This window comes from Haematobia irritans, chromosome 4, assembly GCF_050003625.1.
Source record: "Haematobia irritans isolate KBUSLIRL chromosome 4, ASM5000362v1, whole genome shotgun sequence".
Classification (NCBI taxonomy): Eukaryota; Metazoa; Arthropoda; class Insecta; order Diptera; family Muscidae; genus Haematobia; species Haematobia irritans.
Genome location: NC_134400.1, coordinates 218,241,490 through 218,258,953, shown reverse-complemented (window position 1 = coordinate 218,258,953; position 17,464 = coordinate 218,241,490). Strand labels below are relative to the sequence as shown.

The window sequence follows — 17,464 nt, the reverse complement described above, 5'->3', positions numbered from 1 at the left end:
TTTCTTTGTTATACAAAACAAGTATGTATGGCCGAAAGTTCGACCGTATGCAACATCCTTATGTACTCTCCTAATCTAACCCTCCACCATGGATTACGAACAAAGTTCTACTCAAGACTATAATCCACAACTGAATTACTTGGGTTGTTGTATGACAAAGTATCTTAAAACTTAATGTTATGAAGTTTTAAGATACTTTGTCTTAACACCTGTAGACTGTCCATACACTGAGAAAAGCATGCCCAGTTCCAAAGATTTTGTCTTTATTTTAAAAATTTTGGTATTGATTCCGAGCCGCACCCTCAAAAAAATCGCTTCTGTAACATATACCCCAAACACATTTTGCTTCAAGCATATATATTTTCAGGATTGGTCCAAACAAAATATTATTTGTATTGTTCGAACATATTATGTTTCACCTTAGGGCATACACTGGTAGAAAAAAATGTAATGAAATTTTCTGTGTGTATATATATTTGTAATGCGCCAATTGGTTACTTTCATTATTTTACTTCCAGCATACACTTTGTCTCTCTTTGTAAACACATATATGTTTATGGGCTATTTCTAAATTAATATATGTTTGCATCCAAGCATATTATATTTACAAAACAGTTTATGTCCCAAACATAATATGTTCTAACATATTAACATATATGTCCCACACAAGTTATGCTAGTTTATGAACATTATATGCTTGCACTTAAAAATATTGTGTTAAACAAATTTGAGTTCCAAACATATAATTTTTACACCCAAACATATGAAAAACAGTCTTTTTCGTCCGTGCAAAGAAGCGGAGAATACAAGTAAAGTATACTTGCAAGACACAATTCTCTTTTAAATTTGGGTTTTGTGTACTAGCTTCTAGGAAGCAAATTTTAATTTTACGCTTTTCAGCTTTTTTTCTTCATATGCTATCCAAGTCCTTTAAAAACGAGTTATTGACACCTTTATTTTCCAAATTCAGACTTGACTTCCAGTAGAAATTTTGCTATGTTTCAAGTAAAAAACTTCTTTAAAATAAAGTGTTGAAAAACAAGTACTATATTTGCTTTGTAGTCAAGATGCAAAAATACAACAAATTTAAAGACAGTTTCATTAATTTCAAAGAATTTTTCTGAATTATTAAAGTCAAGTTAATACCCGTTTTTAAGTCAAATCACTTTATTATAAGGCCAATACGACTTCATTGAAAAGTTTATAGACTTTTGAACAAGAAAAAAAAAAACATTATATTAGAGAAATGCGTCTTCTATCCTAAGCAAAATTTGCATTCGTATTTTAAAGACATGAAATCTTTGACCTCACGACAATATTTTTTTTCAATGTGGATTGATTTTATATGCAATTAACTGACATTGCACAGAAAAAAATTTCCGTAGTTAAACTAACGCTAAATTTAACTTATTTTTATTGTAAAAAAATTATTTGCTTGTAGTTAAATTTTATTATTTTTATCGAAATTTTCCACAGCTTAATGAAATCTTACTTTTTTAAGTATGTCTCAAAAATTTTATGAACCAAACGTAAGTATAAAGTTCAATGGCCGTACACATAAGTTCAATATGAACTAAAACAAAGGAAAATTTTCGTACGATTCCCAGAAATAAAATGGTCATGATTTGGCGCCAATGATTTTCTTCTTTACTTTTAGTAAATTTTTTTGCTATGAGATTATATAACTTCGTGAACTGATGTTAAAAAAGTACAACAGGGCATTAAAATTTCCTGGTTTTAACAACGCTTTGTGGAAATCTCAAAATGTGGAGTAAATTTTAGTTCAATTTTTGTGCGTGGTAGTTCATTCTTCCTATAAAAGTTTACAGTTTACTTTTTTCGGTGTGTGATGTCCTAGGTAGTAATCAATTGTCCGACTGCGCATTACTTTCAATTAGCTTAAAGTTAGTTACTTTAAGTTAGTTCATTTGAATGAAGGAACCTATCTGCTGATAGGATGAACGTTGATCCAGAAATCAAATCTGAGGTCGGTTTATATGGTGGTTACAGAGAATGAGAATATACGCTTCCAAGAGGCTCTGTAGGTCAAATCTAGGAATCGGTTTATATGAGGGCTATATATAACTATTGAAGCCACCGTGGTGCAATACTTAGTCAAGCCCAGTTTCGACCGACCACCAAAAAGTTTTTCAGCAGTGGATTATACATCTCAGTAATGCTGATGGCATTCCTGAGTATTTCACAGCCTCTAAGTGGTTTCATCGCAATGTGGAACTATGTTCGGACTAGCCTATAAGAAGTAGGTCCTTGTCATTGAGCTAAACATAGAATCGGGCAGCACACAGTGATAAGAGAGAAGTTCACCACCACAATGGACTGAATAGTCTAAGTGAGCCTGAAATATCGGGGTGCCACTATACCTAACTTATAAATATTGTTAGACGAAATATACAACATTGCGTAAAATATTGGGATCCGTTTTTTATGGGGGTTATATATGGACCGATTTGGATCAATTTGTCCATGATTGTTATACTTACATCAATTACGAAATATCAACCCGATCGGTTGAAATTTGCTCTTCCACGAAGCTTCGGAAGTTAAAACTGGGGGACGGTTTATATGGGGACTATACCCAAAATTGGTCATGTATTACCCATTTGAAATACCATGCGACCTGCATCAATAACAACTACTTGTACCAGTTTTCAATCGTTCGGTAGTTAGCATGATTTAAACTGACAGAGGGACATCGTTAGATCCACTCAGAATTTTACCATGAGCAAGAATACATATATATGTTATATAATTAGTATACTGACCATCCTTTGATGGTATAACACATTTTTCTGATTCACAAAATAATTGATTCTATTATTTTTTTTTTTAAAGAAACTAATCATGAAAATGCTAAAGTTAATTCCACATAAAAAATAGGCTTGATTAAAAAGTCAATTGATTTTCTGTATTTTCAGTTATATTTTAATTTATACTCGTATGATTAAAAATTTCCAAAAAAATCATTGATTTTTATCGTAAAACTCTATTAGCTTTTAAATAAGCTAATTTTTTACAAAATTGAACTTCATGATTAATTTTTAGATCGATTCAATTAAAACAAATGTTTTGGTGATATTTTTCTGTGTACAAAGTATTTTCTTTAAGCGAAGCAACAATTGTCGGTAATCGTTTTTTATTTTCTTTAAAAACAAAAGAATTTTAGCGTCAAAAAAGAACTTCGCTTGTTTATATTTTCGCTCTTCAGTAAAGGTAACACTTCTTTTCTTGTGAAAAAAATCAAATTAAATAGTAAGTGTAGACTATAATAAAAATGTCTTCTTTCCATCTATATTCAAATTAAGTCATGAAAAATCACGTATGTATGTTTAATATTTAAATATTTCCGTTAGCAAAATCCAATTTAAATTGGAGAATAAAATTCAAAGCTAGTGGTTATTATCGTTTAATTCATTTGTTAGCAATTTTGGTGGGTTCCAATCATATGAAATAGACGAAAATCAAAAATTCAAAACTTTTTTCTTTAATATGCGACAGCTATAATTTTGCGATTAATGTTGCTGTAATCAGCACAATAACAGTGAGGACTGTTTTTGTTAAATAGTATTTTGTCATGAAGACGGGCTTTGTTAATTTGTTAAGCGTGATTTAAAAACTGGTAACAAACATTCACTCATAAATTATTGAAGTTTTAATGCTCCAGACCAAGAGGACAATCGGCCACTATCTTACTCGGTTGCTGTTAGGAGGGGGCTTGTAAAGTGGCACGTGCTAAAAATAAACTTCAAATTTAAAGACCACAAATATTGTTGGTGAATGGACATCAGCCACTACAAAGAATCTTTTTTTATCTCTTTTTTTTTTTTTGTTTTAGGTTTGAAAACATATTGGCTAAAATCATATCAAACCAGCCAAACACATGCTGGCCCATACAATAGCTTACACTGTACATAGGGGCAAGTGCCCAAACTGGTTTGCTAATCGTGATTCCAGCCAAGCAAACAATTTTGACCGATAAACTCGAATTGCAAAAAAAAAACAAGAGATCATAACAGTTGACCAACAAACCACATTGCAGTTAAATGTGCATATTTAATTCGAAAGTCAGGTTGTTTCCAGATTGTGTGTGTTTTGTTATGAATCAATTGATGTATAGGAAATTGGCAATGGTATTAATTTTCAAGAATAACTTTGTGGTCTGCAGTGTCCATGAATAATAAAATTGGAAATTTGCAAAAGGATTTAACAAATTTTTGTATTGTTGGAATATGTATTCCACGACGAAATGAATTGTAATTTATCTCTTTGTATAGTCAAGTGCAACAATGAAAAATTCACACAAGATTATGCAACCTAAAATTTTGGACACAAATCTTTAGATAACATTAAGAATAATTAAAAGGAAACTTATATTATTTGTTTCAAAATAATAATCATCATTACCATCAGTGTACACCCAAAAAAAGTGAACCCACCGTTGAAGAAAATGTAGGTTTATTTTAGAAAATTTTAACTAAAATAGTTTTCTAATTGCAACATTGTAACATAAGTTAATACTTTTTGTCAAATTGAAGAAAATTTATTAAAAATAAGTAATTTCTCTTGTTTAAGAAAATTTCATATGTTGAAAGAAAAAATTGGATTTAAAAATTGTTAAAATGTCTTTAGCGCTATACGAAGTTCATGACAGGTACAATTTTAGTAAAATTTACTCATTTGAGAGACTTATGAACACAATTTAAGCAAACTTCTGCCATTTTAGGAAAATATGAACTATTTTATTTTTTATTAAAATTGTGCACTATATTTGTATACAACTTTCTTTCTTATTTTTAGTTCACGTCATTAAAGTTAGCAAAAAATTATTTAAATAAAGAACATTTACTCATATTGTGCAAAACTTAACAAAAATCAACTAATCTTCATGAACTAAAATAAAGTTCAGTTGGCATTAGAGCCCCCTTTTTTTAGGTGTAGTGATAGTTAAATATCATTGCATATAACATAAATAATTTTTATCAGTGTCACCCTATATCCAAATTATGTTGCATTTATGGCAATTTCGATTGGGGAAAAAGGTGCAACATTCACAAAAATTGATTGCAAAATATGAAGGGCACTATCATAGTTTCTGGGTCCGGTATCCCCCACAATACTTTGAATTAGCAATAATTATGATATGGCACTATCATTTGGTCGAAAATACAATGAGAGAAAAAGTAGGCAACATATTTTTTGCGAAACGAAAACGCCTTTAGTTTTACTATTCTCCCATAGGGTGTGTCGTCCCATTGAGAAGTTTTATTATAAACCTATTTCACTTGAATAATTTTACATTTTTAATACTGTTTTGTGTGGTAATTTTAAATACTTCGAAAATAAAAAATTAATACGAAAAAATAAATTTTACGAGAAATCCCATAAAAAGCTTAATTATACATTATACAATGAACCGGATGATTGGATAGATGCTTATTTAATATTTGTTTATCAATGCACTTACCTTTATGTGTCGATCAATTAACCAGTTAAGTTCAATATCATCGTCATCTTCACCAAAGGGATTGATGAGTACTTCAGCAACTTTCAGCCAGCCGACATAGAAGACAAACTAGTTTGCAAAATAAAATGAAAACACAAAATAAAAAATCATAAAACAAAGTCACAAGTAAAAAAAACTAAATATGTGTTATTAAATTTAAAGTAACGAAATCATCTTAAGTTTTTTTTTTTATTTTCAATATTGATTTATTATCTGTTTTATGACCAAATAAACGACTCTTGGATATTAGTAAAACAAATCTATTAACAATGGAATAATACAAATTTGTTTGTTAAATTATTTTTTCTTATTACACCCATATTCCCAAATTGAAAGTAGAAACGAAATGGAATTTTCACCAAATATTCAAGTATTATTCCAAATTAGGCAAACCCACTTGATAGTGTGAATGACCATTATTGAAATGGAATCGTACACAAATATTTGGTCATTAGCCGCTCTCTTATGGAGTTTTGTTTGAAGTGTTTTTATTATAATCTGTTAAATACTTATTAACATTAATTTGAATTTTATTTTTTTGGTATAAATATGTATATTTTTATATTATCATTAATTTCGTTTACGATTACAATAAATTTATGATTACATTCTTTATATGCGAGAATATATTCGCCGACATTAAAACTTTTAATTTTAATGGAATATGATAAAGCAAATTAGTTATATATAGACTCGGAATTCTTTTAATAGAATTAACTTTTCTTTAAGAACCAAGGATAATTATTATACCCTCCACCATAGGATGGGGGTATATTAACTTTGTCATTCCGTTTGTAACACATCGAAATATTGCTCTAAGACCTCATAAAGTATATATATTCTGGGTCGTGGTGAAATTCTGAGTCGATCTGAGCATGTCCGTCCGTCCGTCTGTTGAAATCATGCTAACTTCCGAACGAAACAAGCTATCGACTTGAAACTTGGCACAAGTAGTTGTTATTGATGTAGGTCAGATGGTATTGAAAATGGGCCATATCGGTCCACTTTTACGTATAGCCCCCATATAAACGGACCCCCCAAATTTGGCTTGCGGATCCTCTAAGAGAAGTAAATTTCATCCGATCCGACTGAAATTTGGTACATGGTGTCAACATATGATCTCTACCAACCATGCAAAAATTGGTCCACATCGATCCATAATTATATATAGCCCCCATATAAACCGATACCCCGATTTGGCTTGCGGAGCCTCTAAGAGAAACAAATTTCATCCGATCCAGCTGAAATTTGGTACATGGTGTCAACATATGATCTCTAACAACCATGCCAAAATTGGTCCACATCGATCCATAATTATATATAGCCCCCATATAAACCGATCACCAGATTTAACCTCCGAAGCCTCTTGGAAGACCAAAATTCAATTAATTCAGTTGAAATTTGGTACGTGGTGTTAATATATGGCCTCAAACACCCATGCAAAAATTGGTCGAAATCGGTCCATAATTATATATAGCCCCCATATAAACAGATCCCCAGATTTGACCTTCGGTGCCTTTTGGAGAAAAATTCATCCGATCTGGTTGAAATTTGGTACGTGGTGGTAGTATATGATATCTAACAACCATGCCAAAAGTGGTCCATATCAGTCCATAATCATATATAGCCCTCATAAAAATCCCGAGATTTGGTTTTGGAGCCTCTTTGAGGAGCAAATTTCATCCGAGCCAACCATGCCTAACTAGGTCCATATCGGTCTATGAAGGGTGATACGCTCAAAATTTGGTCAAAGGAAAACGCGTGTAAATCGGTGAAATCGTTTATTTAAAAAATCAAATTAAATTTCTTTTTCAAATTCAATTAGTATAAAATTCAGGAAAAATATTCAGTTAGGCTTTCGCTTTTCCAAATCCGAATTGCCGGGCCTCACGCTTGACACCTGCCGTCAGATTTTGTACAGCCACCTTGTCCACCTTCTTCGCCGCAGAAAGCCAGTTTGCCTTGAACTGCTGCTCGTCCTTAGCAGTTTTTTGGTCTTCTTTAGGTTCCGCTTGACAATAGCCCAGTATTTCTCAATTGGGCGGAGCTCTGGCGTGTTGGGAGGGTTCTTGTCCTTGGGAACCACCTGCACGTTGTTGGCGGCGTACCACTCCATGGCCTTTTTACCGTAATGGCAAGATGCCAAATCCGGCCAAAACAGTACGGAACAACCGTGTTTCTTCAGGAAAGGCAGCAGACGTTTATTCAAACACTCTTACACGTAAATTTCTTGGTTGACAGTCCCGGAAGCTATGAAAATGCTGCTTTTCAAGCCACAGGTACAGATGGCTTGTCAAACCAGATAATTCTTTGCGAACTTTGACAGTTTTATGTGCTTGAAAATATCTGCTACCTTTCCCCTTCCTTTTGCCGTATAAAACTCCTGTCCCGGAAGCTGCTTGTAGTCGGCTTTGACGTAGGTTTCGTCGTCCATTACCACGCAGTCAAACTTCGTCAGCATCGTCGTGTACAGCCTCCGGGATCGCGCTTTGGCCGTCGTATTTTGTTTATCACCTTCTTGTAAGTCGATAGTCCGGCTCGTTTTTTGGCTCGATGCATGGTTGTAGACGATACACCCAGCTTATTTGCGGCATCTCGGAGAGAGAGGTTAAGGTTTCGCTTGAAACTACCGGCAACTCTCTTTGTCGTCTCAGCGGCTTCCGGTTTTCGATTTCCCCCCGATCCAGACTTCCTGGCTGTTCCCCAAACACTTTAATTACATTTGTAACGGTTGATTTGGCAACTTGTAGCGATTTTGCCAGCTTTGCGTGCGAGTAGCTCGGATTTTCGCGATGCGCGAGCAAAATTTTTTCTTGATTGGACGGCATTTTGACAACTGAAGAGTGAATTCCAAAATCAAAATAGGGGCAACATTCTACACACACACACCTTCAAAATGAGGGGTGTTCAGGTTTTTTAAATGCAAAATTGAAAGAAATACGTCAAGTTTATATTGACCAAATTTTGACCGTATCACCCTTTATTTTGCCAAATAAATAATTTTTATAATTTTTAATGTATTCTAAAGCTTGTCTGAAACGCAATTTTTCTAGATTGGATTTTGAAAAGCGAGTTATACAAAATTGAATTAAATGCATTTCCTGTGTAGTAAAAATAAAGAACATCTTTCGGAGGATATTTTTGGAAGTGATTTTAAAGTTGGCCTTTGGAACTACTTGCACAATTTTTTGCTGCGAAAATAAATACTTGAATACGGGAAATTTTTTGGACTAAGGTCAACTTGACTTTAATAATTCAGAAAAATTCTTTAAAATTTATGAAATTGTCTTTAAATTTGTTGTTTTTTTGCATTTTGACAACAAAGCAAAAAAATGTTCAAAAATAGGACATGTTTTTCAACACTTTATTTTTAAGACGTTTTTTACTTGAAACATGCATAATTTCTACTGGAAGTCATGTCTGAATTTTGAAAAAAAAGTTGTCGTTAACTTGTTTTTAAAGGACTTTGAGAGCATATGAAGAAAAATAGCTGAAAAAGCGAAAACTTAAAATTAGTTTCCTAGAGTGAAGCACACAAAACCCAAATTTAATTTGTGTCTTAAAAGTATCCTTACTTGAATTCTCCGCTTCTTTGGCTCGGAATCAATACAAAAATTGTTAAAGTAAAGACACAATTTTTGGAACCGGGCAAGCATTTTTTTTCAGTGTATGATCAATCGGCTGTGGGGTAGTATATTCCCGTAAACGGCTATTATCAAAATTGTTTCGAAATAGGACGGGTGTGGGATTGGTATTAGCCGCAGATTCTAGAAAAATGGAACACATCCTTATCGGCCATTGATTCGATTCTTGTTTTGTTTTTTAAAGGTGAATCGAATTTTAAACTTTACTTAAAAAGCCAATAAAAAGATTAGCCAATGATTATTTGTCTTCGTTGGGTGGTAAGTATTTTTTCTTTATGTGTTAGGAGTTCGGATAATATCTTATTGGTATCGTGGAAATAAGTACACCTAAAAATTAATCTTTCCTCCAAAATTGTATACCAAACGAAGTTTTCTTTTATTGGAACCGTTGTCCGACAAATATTTATTTCATTTATGGTACATATTTTCTCGTTTGTAACCAACGAACATCGATTAGCCTGAAAGATATTTTCGCAATAAATGAAAACTCCGTTGGTCTAAACCTAAAAGAAATTAACAGTTTGCGCGTATATCTTTGGCTTCAATCACGATCCAACTAATTTTGAACTGAAAAAACAGATTTGCGTATTGTCATATAGTCGGGTAATTTTTATTAAACAGAAAATACTTTCTAATAAAGAGAAAGTTCATTTGTGTAAAATTTCGTTTCGAAAGAAATCAGTTTTTCGTTTTTACCAGAGAATTCTTTGTATGCGATCCGAAGAATTTACCTAATTTATATCTTTATTTTTTATCATGATATTAATAAAAACCTTCATATCCGAAATGTCTATAATTAGAATATTTCATTCAAAATATATTCAATTTACTAATTTTTTCTCATATCTAATAATTCTTTATATTTAATTTAATATACCAAAATCATTTTGTCCCTCCATATTGTAGTTTCCGAAGTCTCTTCTCGTGTTTTATGCATAATGTTTTTGCATAAATATTTAATGATTCTATAACAACATTGGCTTGGAGTGTGTATGCTTGGCATTACCAATAAAACAAAAATCATTTATGAAGACAAGTGTTTTTGGAGTACCATCCACAGTTGTCATAATAATTACACTAAATATTTATTATACGTTTTTTTTTTTTTTTTTTTTTTTTTTTTGCAAATAAACTCAATTCCAGTTTTGATAGAAACAAAAACACAAAAAAAACAAATGAGCTTCTTTTATGAAATGAAAGTAGTAATCCATATTCACGTAGTTCATTTTGATATTGAGTTTTTTTTTTGTTTTTCTAATTATTTTTATTACCTTTGAATTTAATATGAGTTTTGTGGTTTGACCACAACTATCTATTAGTGATGGTATTACCTGTAAAGCGGTGAACAGTGGGAAGTACAAATCGTTATCTTCTTTGCCATTTTGATTTGGCATAAATGGCAACATTTGGCGACCAACTAAGGCGGCAATGAAATAGGTGTACAATACCAAGGTTACAACCTATAAAGATAAGAGGAGAGAAGAAAGGGAAAAGTGGCGTTAAAAGTTTAAGCAATGCATGAATGCCAACAAATAAAAAATTAGTATAAAAAAATATACAAAAACATTAAAAAAATTTGTTTAATATAATTTGTTAAAGTAAAAAAAAATTATCGTATTGTCATCTCAGACCCTTAAGACAATTATATTCTTGAGCGTCGTAAAAAGTTTAGTTGATTTAATCCGTCTGATGAAATCGTACTCTGCTAATAACAGATAGATTGAATAGTACGAATATGGATTCAATAAATCATCGAAATTATTCGAATAAAATTTGGATACAAAAGTCCAAAATTCGTATGTCGTTGAAGTAACACAAAGTTTATTATTATTAAATTAAAGAAAAAACATTTTGATTTAAAGAATTTGTTTTATATTAACTAAAACATCCCAGCAAAAAATGGAGCACTATTTCAGCAGGATTGTAAGAGAGAGAGGTAGTACCAACTGCTTACAAAACAACCGAATCAGCGCTGATTTTTGTGGGCGATGTCCCGATTTAGAGCAGCTTCTACATAGCGCTGATATAATTGCTCATTTTAATAGAAATATTGCTCAGAAGTGATATATAATCTTGAGTATAGAGTTGTTGGCGTGACGGAAAACATCACTACCTTTCATGCATCTATACTACATGAATTGGTTACAATAACGTAAACGAATGATCATAAACTAGTTTGATTACTCGTTTACCTTATTGCTACCGATTCATGCAGTGTGGATGCACTACCTACTTTATTGTATACCAAACAGCGCTGCAAAACTCTTACTGCTGAAGTATTTTTTGCTGGGATTGAATTATTGAATTAAAGCTTCAAATATAGGCTAAGATTTATTTCAAGGATTTTTCGTCGTTGGTTTAATCTTTTTCTGTCGAAGTCAAAAGCTGAAAAGTCGAATTTCCAAATTTCCGAAAGGGTGAAAGTTGACTTTTTGATTCTGATTTTGTTAAATTCGTGGTCGATTCGGCACTGCTGGTAGGATCTATCATCTTGAATTCCACAAAACGGTAGCCACAATCTTTTGGAGCCAATATGATTGTCTTCCCCGTGTACAGTCCATCGTTTCGATCTTCCCTTCGTCTCAGTGTATAACACGATTCACTGGCTCTCAGGAATTGACTTAGAAATTCCCTTTGATAGCGCACAATGTGTATGAATTCGGCAAGCATATATGTGATGGGCGAGAAGAAGATATTTTTGCAACAAAAATGTTCCATGTTTTCCGTGTAAGAGTAACATTATGCTCATGGAACCAGTTTGAGGAGATCATATTCTTTCTCTGGCTGTAGCACATCTTAAAATTCCCTATTTTATACAGAAAAAAATTTCACGAAAATTTTCCCAATTAAAATTTTATTTGAGTTTTAAAAAATATTCAAATTACCCAGCAAAAACTCTCATTACCCGGTAATCTTGTAGGTAAGCCGTTTTAAAAAATAATAACCACTTATTAATTGGCATCGCTCCGGATTACATTTACATACGCATGTCCTAGGAGGAAAGTACTTCTCCCCAGGCATACTTTCGGCCATGAAATAAGTAGTGCTTTTAAAGCATATAATAACCTAATATGTAATCACTTATTCGTAGATACACCAAAGCTTGGAAAATAGCCACTTATTGTCTCAGGGAACCAAATCTCGAAAATATTGATTTCTATCGCCGATTACAATGGATCAAAATATGGCGAGTAATGCTGTAATAGGAGCACTACATCCAGAAAAAAGTGCCTTCGAAACTAAAGGAAAAAATATTCATCAATTTAGATTAGCCATTTTATTTGCATTAAGTTAAATTACACTAGTTTACACTGAAAATGTACACTTGATGAGAGTCGACTATTCTTATGTATTTTGATCTGCTGAATTCGAAAAAAAAAATGTTTAAATTTTTTTTATGGAACAGTTTTTGAGATATCCTGTTATTTTTATTTTTCGCTCTTTTCTCTCTAAACAAATTATATTTCGAGTTGAAAATGTCCGATTATATCGTCGTTGGTACTTAAATGAAAGCTATTAATTAATAACGAATAATCGTGTATAATTGGATCTGTGATAAGTTAAGTGGTTCAAAATTTTCGATGCGAAAAGCCAAATTTTCAAAAAATTTACAAAGGACCTTTTCCGCCAGAAAAGTATAAACCATTGAAAAAACGTCTGGAAGAGAAATTCATGATCGTATAGATGATACTCTAACGTAAGTAATAAGATCAATTAGAAAAAAAACGACCGAAAAATGTCGTTCCATTAAAAAAAAAATTAATTTTTTTCGAATACAGCAGATCAAAATACATAAGAAAAGTTGCCTTTCATTAAGTGTATATGAATTTTTTATTTTTTGTAAACTAGTGTTATTGTGTGAAATAATAAAATTTACTTGCTTCAGTAAAAAAATCCTAAACTGAAAGCAGTTAGGAATAGTTCATTAGCTAGAATAAGGCATGGCATTTTACTAATACTGTTTTCTTCGCGGGGTATACGAATTTACTACTGAACAAGAAAATTTTATTCACTGATAACAAAGCATTCGTAAAAATGAACAAAAACCGAACTAAAACTAAAACCAAATTTAGTACAATTTCATATAAAATGATAACTCTGACTTCCTTTATTATAGAAAGCTTATCATACATACGAATAACACTTAGCATAGAAAAATATTTCAGTTCATTCGTACTAAGAAGTATTCAATCCTTTCAATTCTATTTTATTAAGCCAACTGCCTAAAAATTTGAGAATAACAATTCGAAAATTATTAGGCATTATATTTATTTTTGTCATTACAAGTAAGTCATTATAACACACCGCAATGTAATGCAACGTGTAATGACAGCTTTACTCCTGGTAATGCCAATTGTAATGAGATGTGGTTACCTAGTTTTTGCTGGGTAATTCAACAAATTTTTAAATTGAAACAAAAAAAAAAACAAAAAAAAAAAACAAAAAAAACAATCACAAATATACTAGTATCAATTAATTTTTTAATTCGATCAATTATTTTTTTAATTGATATTAGCATTTCTGTGATGGAAGACATTTCAATTAAAAAATTAATTGGATCAATTAATTTCGTGATTGAATTGTTTTTTTGTGTCTACACACATCGAATTCAGTCTGGACGGTTAAGCACGAGGGCCTGACTGCAAAATGAAAGTACACAGAAAAAAATTTCACAAAAATATTTCCAATTAAAATTGAATTTTTCAAAAATATTCAATTAAATATTTAATTGATTCAAAAAAATTTTAATTGAAACACAAATCAATCACAAAATTTAATAGTATCAATTAATTTTTTAATTGACTTTGGTGATTGGTACTATCATTTCCGTGATTGAAGACATTTCAATTAAAAATTAATTGGATCAATTAATTTCGTGGTTGAATCCAAAAAAGATTTTTTGTGTGTAGACAATAACGCATATTAATTAATTAATAACCATTTAACATAATTAAACATAATTAAATTTATAAAAGTTGCATCAATTCAATTTCAAATCTGTACTTATTTAAATTTATTACAACTCACCTGAGTATACACCAATGGCACACATACGGTATCATATCCAATCAAACCACCCAATCTTCTTCGTATATCCGATAGTTCCACTAGTATAGTTTGTACAATATGATCGGAGGTTATAAGGTTTTCTTTGCGAGCACGATTGATTATGTTTGTTGCCCAAACCAGGGGCATCCAATATTTGGACATGGGACTTTTCTGATTCAGAGACTCGAATATCTTCATTTCAGACTCGTGCATGAGACCAGCATCCACGAGATGTTGAGTGGTGGGGAAACGGCGTTTCACTCTCAATGATATGCGTTGCAGAGTAATGACATATGCCAGAACCATGTAACGCATTATGTTACGACGCATTAAACGACCTGTTTCGTTCTAGAAAATATTGAAAAAAATAATGAATTTTCAATTATTGGAAAAATGTTGATGAGGTTGGGTTATCAGATTTAATAAGTAATTCCATGAAAAAAAAATAATATTAAATTTTACTATGTATAAGATTTTCTTGCAATATATTATGACCTGTGACTCCAATATACCTTTAAAATATGAAACCGGATTTCTTCTCGCCCAGATCATAACATTTTTGCTATAAACATATTTATTATTTGTATTAGATTAAACACTTAAACACAGCGATGTGAATAATTTACATTCCCTAAACAAATTTTTTCAACTTAAAGATGTTGTTTTATTTTCATGGAATTACCCATTTATTGATTTACATTTACGCCTCCATTTGAATTTGGTATGGCAGCACTTATAAATAAGGCCAGCGTATCTGGCCATGGCAAGAGTCTGTATTGCTCCCACCATCTCTTCACCACCAGGCTCACATAGAAACCTAAAACAAAGGACATGGGTATACTTTCACCCTGTTGGCCAAAGTATGTGCGTATCTTATGAAATATTCTGCATAAGAAGAAGAAAAATATTTATTAATTATATTTGTAAATAAATCGTCATGTAAAATGCAAAAGTATATAAGACTTAAATAATCAATGCCTGCGAAGGTCATATTTCAAATAGTTTGCATTTTAAATAAGCGATGGATATTACAAAAAAAGCATGCAAATTCAAAGACCACTTACTTTTGTTGATATTCGGTAAAAGCAAATCTATATAAAAAATTTATTGTATAATATAAACATAAATAAGCGATTAATTCACGCCACACTAGTTTGTAAACACTGCCTCGCCATCTAGAAATAAAAGAAAAAAAAACTATTAATATTATATATAAAAAATATTGAAATAATATTTTAAAATAAAGTTTAGAAAATGTAGTACTAAAGTTATTGTGTAGGAATATACTATCTATATCGGATCCTATATAAACCAAAAAGTCAAATCTGGAGATTGACTTCTTGAGCATTCTGAGGCAGCAATTTTCGTCCGGTTTGGTTGAAATTCGACATGTAATGTCAGTATATATCCTCGAATTATCATGCAGATTGTTTTAAAGCCCAGCAAACAAATTTGGAAGTTCTTCTAAAGGCACCACTTTAAAAGCACTTCCAAAAATGTTATCCCAAATATGTACTTTATTCTAACTACACAGGAAGTTCTTTTAATTAAATTTTTTATAATAGGTTAATTAATTCAATTTTTGTTTCAAATAGTTTAAAAAAACAGAGTAAGAATTAATAAAATGGTACAAATTATTCAAATTTTGTCGAAAAAGATCCAAAATCTAGAAAAATTGCTATTTTTTTAAAATTGTTGAAGTCAAACGTTTCAGACAAGTGTTGGAATGAAATAGTCATAAAAAATTATAGAAATTATTTATTTGGCAAAATATCATAAAATTGTTTAATTCCAAAACACTGAATTCGATTCGCACCTTAACATAAGAAATGCTGCAAATTCATTGCAAGCCCATTTTAAATTCATCGCTTTTGCTCCAATTTTGCATCACTTCCAGATCCAAAACTAACATTTTCACTACATTTTTGTTGACGTTTTTTTGCTAGAAAGATATTTGATCCTATCAAGAAACCACCATACATTCAATACTTTTAAATGAAAATGCTCAATAACATTTAAGTATTTTGTGTTTTGCAACGGGTCTTGGAATATCAAAGAAATATTTTTGTTAATTCCAAATAATTCAAATTCCGTTTAATTCAAAGTTAATACAAATTTTATAGATTTAGTATAAGTCTAAATGATAACTTGTTTTATTTTCGCATTGGAGCAAAAAAATACTGAGCAGAATTTGTCCAAAACTATGAAATAGAGCTGTTTAAATACAATCGTAGAAAGTATAAACAATTTTAGGTTTTTAGTTTATAACATTTCTGAATAATTAAAAATGTTTTCATTAAGCCAATTAATATGTTATTACCCAGCAAAAAAGAGCTTCCAAAAAAGTAGTTTGGATCCCCAATCTGTGATCCGGAAGTAGTGCAAACTTGAATCATCTCCAATAAATTTTACATGGGCTTGTCATAGGACGGAAGTACTCCCTTTTTGGATCCTTTGCATTGCTTTAGAAGTTGTTCTCTGGAAGTTAATTTGAATGAAGAAATTTACAAAGCGAAAAAAAATTTTTTTTCAGCCAATTTCCCTTTTTTCATCCATATGTTTTATTACACTATTATTTTCCTATTATCTAATTTTTACAATTTGAAAAACTTTTTCGCTCCGACCAGGGATTGAACCTGGGTTTACTGGCACCATAACAGAACGCCTTAGCACACTCAGCCACAAACGCCATTGAACATAAAGCGTCGAAAGGTCAATTCAAATGTTTGTGATATGATCGTATTACGACACCAAGGAATAACATTCTAATTGCTTCTGGAGATGTTCTTTATTAGTATGAACGAAAAAATAAGAAACACAGGTTCAAATCTCACCAGCGGCAATTTTCTTAACAAATATTTTTCTAAAAAAATATTTTTTTTTATGTTATGCATCATTTTTATTTTTTATTTTCGGCATATATTTTCGTATAAACATATTTTTTCCATTAAAAAATCAAAAATTAAAAATTCTCGTAATTTGCAAAACCTTCTCAAAAGAACTTCCATGGAAGCGAAAAAGTCAAATAGCACAGGTTCAAATCCTAGCGGGGATGAAATTTATTTTTTATTATTATTATTATTTTACTTTTTTATTTATTTTCTATTTTTTTATTAGTTTTCTATTATTTTGTAAAATTTAATTGTCCAAAATTTGCACATAAAATAGCCTGATTGCGTTCTTTCTAATACTTGTCCACAAGGACTGCATCGGAAGTGAAAAAAACCATTGGGGGATCCCAAGATGCGCT

General features: G+C 31.2%; 1 protein-coding gene across 3 annotated transcripts in view; it reads right to left on the bottom strand.

Annotated features, from left to right (window-relative positions):
* The window catches only part of Best2 (bestrophin 2), an 82,219-nt gene that overhangs the window by 17,782 nt on the left and 46,973 nt on the right, over nucleotides 1-17,464 (bottom strand). For all 3 annotated transcript variants that reach the window (XM_075304497.1, XM_075304498.1, XM_075304499.1), the window contains exons 3-7: nucleotides 15,279-15,389; nucleotides 14,913-15,099; nucleotides 14,194-14,562; nucleotides 10,497-10,625; nucleotides 5,483-5,590 (exon numbers count right to left, since the gene is read on the bottom strand). In XM_075304497.1, coding sequence (XP_075160612.1) covers nucleotides 5,483-5,590; nucleotides 10,497-10,625; nucleotides 14,194-14,562; nucleotides 14,913-15,099; nucleotides 15,279-15,389 — 904 coding nt within the window. The remainder of the gene's footprint in view (nucleotides 1-5,482; nucleotides 5,591-10,496; nucleotides 10,626-14,193; nucleotides 14,563-14,912; nucleotides 15,100-15,278; nucleotides 15,390-17,464) is intronic.